General features: G+C 34.7%; 1 protein-coding gene across 2 annotated transcripts; it reads right to left on the reverse strand.

The window, feature by feature from the left end:
* Nucleotides 1-943: 943 nt before the first annotated feature.
* Dhod (dihydroorotate dehydrogenase 2) lies at nucleotides 944-7,842 on the reverse strand. 2 transcript variants are annotated; one of them, XM_087351958.1, is made up of 8 exons: nucleotides 7,257-7,842; nucleotides 6,496-6,705; nucleotides 6,104-6,303; nucleotides 5,677-5,871; nucleotides 3,568-3,751; nucleotides 2,967-3,120; nucleotides 2,009-2,168; nucleotides 944-1,282 (listed from the first exon to the last, which is right to left on the reverse strand). In XM_087351958.1, exons 1-8 carry the CDS (start codon nucleotides 7,278-7,280, stop codon nucleotides 1,222-1,224), a joined length of 1,188 nt encoding a protein of 395 aa, XP_087208084.1. In that variant the 5' UTR covers nucleotides 7,281-7,842; the 3' UTR covers nucleotides 944-1,221. The 2 variants fall into 2 exon arrangements, with proteins under 2 accessions (XP_087208084.1, XP_087208093.1); XM_087351967.1 differs by lacking the exon at nucleotides 7,257-7,842 and adding an exon at nucleotides 6,838-7,235.
* Nucleotides 7,843-7,993: the final 151 nt, after the last annotated feature.

The following is a 7,993-nucleotide window of genomic DNA, read 5'->3' on the forward strand; positions in this document are numbered from 1 at the left end:
CATATGATTCTTGAATGCTAGCACGATTGGTTTCTGCATGATGATGCTTCTGCTCAATGTTTTTTTTTCCCTCACCCTTTAAAACAGTTCCCACATCACCTAATACAGAGTTAAATATTCCTGTTGGAAGCATCTATTAAGGTTACATGTTTCTAAATCTCCAAGTATAGTCTGTGATTCTTCATTAATCACAATGTTACCAAATTCCCCTCGTGCATTAACTTGAGTTTTGGAAACGGAAGCCATTCAGTGTATTTCTATGGCAGGAAGGGAGGTATACAGAGGGTGTGGGACAACTAATGATATGTCTGCACTGTCAAGACAGTTGCTAAATGCATGGCATATAGAGAAAGAGAGTCTATATAAATGTTTATCACACCGCATATGTGTATATGTGAACACATCATGTGCATTTTCCTGCATGCACTCACAAATCGTCTATGCTGGTATACTTTCCATATTAAATACTGTAATTGCCAGTCAGGCAACTCCACCATTCTTTCCACTTGTCAGCAGGTAGAAGTTCACTGAAGAAATGTATCACAATAATTGGGAATGGTGAGAAATAGATGAGAGAATGGATTGTGGCATTGCTATGCAGATTTAAATGGGAATCAACCCTCAATGCCCAGTGCTTTCATGATGGTGATATGCTATGAAATTGGAATTGTCTGTCTTTAATTACATAATAAATCATATGTTCATCACTATATTAATCTTATTTGAAAATACTGTATAAAATTTTAATTTCTTACTGCTATCTTCTAGACATAGATCTGCTATGCATGCATATTTATTTATATTGAAAATGAAGTTCTAATCACATTTAAATGAAGATGGATATAGAAATTATCAGTTCTTCCTTTATAATCTCTGAAAATTTCACTAGATTTTATAGCCACTTATCAGAAAGAGCAACAATTAGTCAGAGATGACACCAAGCTCAACTGTATTACTGTATTATCACATATCTGGCAGCAAATATACTACGACAATTTTGTCCTAAATTGATGAATATGCAAGGATAACAAAACCTGTGAAGTAAAATATGACAATGAAATTAAAAATGTAACATATGGTCATGTTAATGTGGATTATAGACTGTACTCACAACTACATTCTGAAAACAATGTACTTTAAAGTAAAATGGTAGTAGCCAATAATTACATTAAAACAACACACAAATTTACAAATAAATCAGTTAATCCCTTGATAAAATGTTTATTTCTGGGATGAATGTCCTTTTCCAACAGCTTCAGCAACAGAACTCCATCCATCAGAACTGTGAAATATAAGAAATAATACACTGGTTCTATAATTTATTTTAATATTAAAAGCTAAATCCTGTATACCCATATGACAAGTGTTACAGTATTAAAGTACTGAAATATGATTCAGTCAGCACAATCCATACATGGAGACATTTACCACAATGATACCGAAACACAGACTTCAAGGACTTTCCACACATACTCCTGAAAATGTCTAGGAATATATTTTGGAATGTATGAGGCATTTACAATTCCTTTTACAAAATTTTGCATCCATTTTTCCTACACAAATACTACTAGTCTATCAGAAACAGCAGTACAAGATTTTATCAGCACTAACCACAATCTTAAATACAACCTTGCACAAAAATATGTTGCATATAATATTTTATAGATTTTACAGTTAAATTTTTTTTTAGTAAAATGTGATATAGCAGATATATCAGTATGCTTTTAACATCTTAACTATATTCCATCATTACTAGAAAGCTTATGTACTAGATTGTTATCTGAGATGTGAACAATTTCAGGACTTTATCATTTGAAGAGCACAGAAAAGGCATGAAACTTAATGTACATTTTCATATACCTTTTTTTAATATCAATATAAATCTGTAAATAAATTCAGAGACACATAAAAACTTTAAAATATTTTTTAAAATGTTTATACACAAATATATGTAATAAAAAACCCATGTCTTTAGAATTTTACAAAAAGGAGGGTTAAGTGTGCTTACCGAATAAGCTCATCCAACTCCTGCTTTACTCGAGACACTCTTGGTGGTCCATGATATATGAAGGATGTATACAACTGTACAAGACTTGCTCCAGCCTTAATTTTATCATAAGCATCTTTTCCAGAAAATATGCCACCCACACCAATAATGGGAAGCTTACCTGCAGGACATGAAAGTGACATTGTTTGCTGTATATGGGAGAGATAGTCTGATCACTTCACTTCAAATCTGACATGATGTCACAGATCACTACAGTACACTTAGAACAATGAGATAAAGTCTATAACATTTAATTTAATTGAATATTGTAAATGGCAAACATTTTTAAAATTAGTTATAAAAGAGATGAATAAATTCCGCTTCTGGTATTTGCCAATATCAATGTTTTGTGACACTGAGTATATAAATTACCATATGGGTCCCAAGAATTTCATTATTTGTTAAGGATGTGCAAACACCCAAATTTTTAGCTGAACTTTACCTCACCTGTGGCTTTAAACTTGACTTTACAGTTATTTGTATCCATTTATCTTGATGAAGTGTACTCAATCACTGCCACTACACAGATCATGCAAATTTATCAGAATCTCCATTTCAGATTTGGGTAGTTGTTCTCTCCTCATGTGAATGATTGTGTATAATACATATGTATTATACACAGAATTCTGTAAATTCTGTCTGTATAGCTTCTTAATTCTACACATATTGAAAATATATTGTTATTGGTCTTCTGGGTTGTAACACCATGTGGACTTGCAGACGTAAATACAAACATTTTGGAGAAACACACAGTCTGAAGATGGAGACAATATTTTTCAGAAACACTGGCTAACATGGTGTTATAACCCAGAAGACCAACATCTACATCTCACTAACATGACAGCCTCAAATCAAATACAAATATTCTTGCAAATTATTGATCTTCAAGGTAAGTAAAGCCACAACACAAATCAGATACCTTCTGTTAGTCTGTACATTTCTGCTATCAATGCTGTAGACAAATCTGCAAGTGGTCTCCCACTGAGACCCCCTTTCTCAGTTGCCTGCCTGTCAGAAAGGCTTGGCATCCGTTTAATTGTTGTGTTGGAGATGACTAGTCCATCTATACAACACTGTAAATCAAGAAACTCACATTATTTCCAAACAGTAAATTTCTTACTTCTGACAAACAACTCCCTCACAGGTTTATTTATCATGTAATAAAGAGACTACTATCCAAAAAACAATCTTAACTGTAAGATTAAATGTGTGACCCTGTTTCCATATTGGCTACTCTTGTTTTTAAGTTCATCTATTCAGCATTAAGTTCTAATGATTTTCTCACAGCAAACACTTGATTATGCCACATTTCAAATCTGTGAAAAAGAAAGAACTTAAAAATGTCAAGTGTTAAAAGAAAATATCTGATAACAGAAACAACAAAGCATGGATATACAGTACACAAAAATGATAATTCATTTTAATGATATACTTTTCCACAGAAAAAAGGGAAGCAAACTGGCATGAATCACAACTCAATATGCAAGTTCTTAGTCATAACCTAAATTGATATTTCTAACCTTTTTGTTCTTTAGTACATCAGCAATGTCTTTCCTTTCCTCCTGTGTAAGATCAGGTGCTAGTTTTAATAATAAAGGAGGTTTTTTTGAACTCTTCAATCCATTACGTGCAGCTACTAATTTTGTCAACAATTTTTCAAGATGCTGCTTCTTTTGCCAAGATCGTAATCCTGGGGTATTTGGACTGAAATATAAATACAAACAAAAATTGTAATGAATTTTATGTTGTCAATGGTATGAATCCTCTCTAAACAATTGGCAATTATTCAGCTAATAAAGAAATTCCTTGTTGACATCGAACCTGTAAGTTTACCACTAACAAGAAAACACCACAAAGAAGTCGTTATTCTAAGCCAGTTCAATCCATTTGACATCTTCATGTATTTCTTCAAGGTCTATTTTACTAACACCTTCCCACCTATCCTAGAAATTCCATGGTGCAGTGTTTTCCTTGAAAAGCTGACAGTTACTTAGCTGGTCATATATTCCCTGTTTTTATGGAACCAAATTACTCAATACCATGTTTACGAAAGACAATTAAGTGATATGATTTTGAACACTTGAATCCAGTCCACATATCTGCACCTTCTATTTTTAAGTTCTATCGTAATATTGTCCTCTCACCTATGACTTGGTATTTCTTAGCTTACACTTATTTCCTATGTTCATTTATGTTCATTAGGCAAAATTACTTCATGTATTTATCATCATACTTGGAAGTACACACATAAGATGACACAAATGTGTACATCTTTGTGAGTGTATGTGGAAGGAATTTGTGAGCACGTGACCACATATGGATGAAAGACACATATAAATTTCTTTCTGTTTCTGCTTATAGGCTTTTTCTGGAACAATTTTTCAGCATTCATTTACTTGAGCAATCAATCCAAACATCGATATTCAGTAACTCCATTCTGGAGAAACTGATTTTGGTTAAACTTGGTTTTTCCTTTGCTAAATTCACTGACCTAAACCAAATTTTCATTCATATTATACAACATGGAGCAGACAGAAAAAAATGCATATGACAACAGTTGTAGCTACCAGTGACAAATACTTTATGTTACATGCATATTTTATATACAGGGTCTACAATTTATGAGGCTGCGGTCGTGCTTTGATCACGTGGTCGGCCGGCGCTCTGTTGATGTGGGCGGGAGTTGTGCTCGTTCTTCCGGTGGGTGACCGGCGAATCAGTTTCAGTGCCGCTAGTAACAGCGAACTACGAATATTTCTCGTCACTAATACATGTTATTACATTAATTGTTCTTACCTTAAATCACAAAAGATGTTCAAAGTGACTTCCTTGTGCTTGCAGGCAAGCTTCACATCTGGTTAACATGTTTCGAAATACTCGACAAAGCTCTTCTTGGTAAATTGCCGAAACCAATTGTCGAATATTTTCTTGAAGTGCTTCTGCAGTGTGAGGATTGTTTACATAAACTTTTTTCTTCGACATGCCCCACAGGTAAAAATGCACAGGTTTTCTGGGGAACGCGGAGGCCACTGATCGATAACATCTTCACCAAACACCTCTCTTAATGCCAACATCGACCGATCAGCTGTGTGAGCTGTAGCATTGTCTTGCATGAAGAAACCGTAAGTCTTTTCCTCATCGGTCATTTCTTGGAAAAAGGGTCTAAGTATTAAATTTACATAATGTTCACAATTTATCCGCACACTGTAGAAGCACTTAAAGAAAATATTCGACAATTGATTTCGGCAATTTACAAGAAGAGCTTCGTTGAGTATTTCGAAACATGTTAACTAGATGTGAAGCTTGCCTGCAAGCACAATGAAGTCACTTTGAACATCTTTTGTGATTTAAGGTAAGAAAAATTTATGTAATAACATGTATTAGTGACGAGTAATATTCGTAGTTCGCTGTTACTAGCGGCACTGAAACTGATTCGCCGGTCATCCACCGGAAGAACGCACACAACTCTTGCCCACATCAACAGAGCGCTGGCCGACCATACAATGCACCACGACCGCAGCCTCATAAATTGTAGACCTGGTATTATTCAGGTATTTCAGCTTACAAATTACAAAAAACTTAAAAGTCCTATATCATTTATGATATGAAATTAAAACAGACTTCTTTACCTAGATATGTTTATCACTAGGTAGTCAGCAACATCCCCAAACTTCTTTATGCCATCAATATAATCTTTGACAGGATCTTCAGAATGTTTATTTTGTCCTAAATTAACTCCAACAATACCCACAAAAGATGTCTTGGACTTCAGAAGCTTAAGTCGAGAGCATACAGCTTCATGGCCATCACTGTTGAAACCATACCTAATAAAACATAAATTTCTGTTACATATTTCCTAACTTGTTTTTTTGGAGGTGGAAAGTTATCTGCCAATATTTCTCAAGGTGAAGAAGTTTGGGAAACAATAATCTAGTGTCAGGTGGACAGTCTTTCTACACAAATTTTATGATTTAGTATAAACATGAACTATTTGCCTTAATAAATGCATTTATATAACAAATCACTCTTATTAACATCTATGCTTCTATCCAACACCTGTTGATTACTGCTCCATCTTTTTGAAGGCGAAACACCCGAGGTTGTTCATTTCCTGGCTGTGGAACTGGAGTGACTGAACCAATTTCTACAAAACCAAACCCAATCTTGTGAAGTGGTTCAATTACTTCTCCCTGCTTGTCAAATCCAGCAGCAATTCCTACAGGATTATCAAAGTTCATCTGCCACACCTGAGTTTTCTGTAATTAAAAAGGCATTCTTAGCAAACTTTAATATTTTTTGGATGTATTTATTATGAAACAAGTGGATGATAAGAAATTGGACTGATATAAACATAGTAAAGAAGACATTAATATATGATTATCATCACACAGGAACTTTAATACCAACTTACACAATTGGTTGAATGGTAAGACTTGTGAAAATCTTACCAATGTCAGTGGATCTTCATAGCAGCTTCTTGGAAAAAAGCCATATTTTGAAGTTATAATAGCAACCTTATGGGAAGTCTCTGGATTTAATGTATGCACAAGTGGCATCAAAATGTTGTCAAAAAATATCTCATTTCCTTTGTAGATGCTTATAGCAGAGAAGGCACCAAATGCACCTGTTGTCACACACAGCAAAGACTTTATTTTATACTGAAATGTAAAATGTAACAGCAATTAGTAACAGATATAGACACAATACATAAACATTCAGAAATGGCTAATCCTGTTTATATTTGTTGTAAATAACACAAACTCTTTTGCTTTATTACATTAGTTCCTTACTTTCCAGGTGTCTGCCTTTCTGGCAAAGGTTTGGAAATCAGCTTGAGATGGAAGAACCCACTGCACAAGAATCCTACTGTTATATCATCTTTAACTAGTCTAACCTAATTCACCATCATATTCATAACCGATATTCCCGGCGATATGAAGGCAATCTCTTACACTACCTTCGATTTGGACATTTTTGATCAAGTCAGTTCAAGGGAGGATACAATACTTCAGTCGATGACATTTAGTTTCAACTATTGACAGCGTCAAACAAATAAATACGATAGAAAGGTTGACAGCCACCGTATTCTGGTCGGGTTTTAAGCGCTGCCAACCACACTCTGGCTGATGCGCTTCTATATGAACTTCTATAGCATATAATAGACAAGGTTATGAAGCGTCGAGCGTACATTAAGTAATGGAATAATTACCATAAATCCGGGACCAATTCTCATGGCTCGGTATTAGCTTCTACACCTCGTCCAAGGAAATATTACAATTACACCATATCCTTACATATCAATATACACATCGAAATACCATGCGACTTTCACTTCTTTGGTCAATTATTTAAACATAGTATATACTTCATTGGCTATTATCAGTGTCGACGAAATGCCCGCCAATGTTGGGCACCAATCGAAGAGAAGGTGCTGTCATATAGTCACATTAATCCTCAAAATAAAAAATGGCGTTCTGTAAAATAATATCAAGGAATCATTTCATAATCATCGTCATGACCTTTGTAGGGCTAGACTATTGAAGTCTATTTATATGAAACCAAAAATGCTTCTTTTGCAACTAAATTTTAGTTCCATAAGTGTACATTAACCAGTTATATTCATGCCTTCATCCTTTTAAAATTACAAATACTCTCTAATAACACACTTCATGAAAGGTACTATAACTAGGGTTGCCAACTGAGGATTTCGAAGACTTCTTCCTACGAAACATATAATTGGGAAATTTCATAAAGCCCCTTGACCCCCAAAGCTGAAGTTACTCCACACAGCTGTTGTTGGCTGTGCATATCTAACTTCCTCCTTCATTCAAGGTCTTTTCCAACAGTATTTAGTCGTTCAAAACATCCAATGATACAGATTACGGAGTCACCGCCACCAAACGCCTTACACACCACAATCCCAAACTTCAGTCCAGTTCCCCACAA

Source organism: Zootermopsis nevadensis, unplaced genomic scaffold (assembly GCF_977971745.1).
Source record: "Zootermopsis nevadensis isolate Lab colony 2312 unplaced genomic scaffold, Znev_1.0 Znev_ptg000002l, whole genome shotgun sequence".
NCBI classification, from domain to species: Eukaryota; Metazoa; Arthropoda; class Insecta; order Blattodea; family Termopsidae; genus Zootermopsis; species Zootermopsis nevadensis.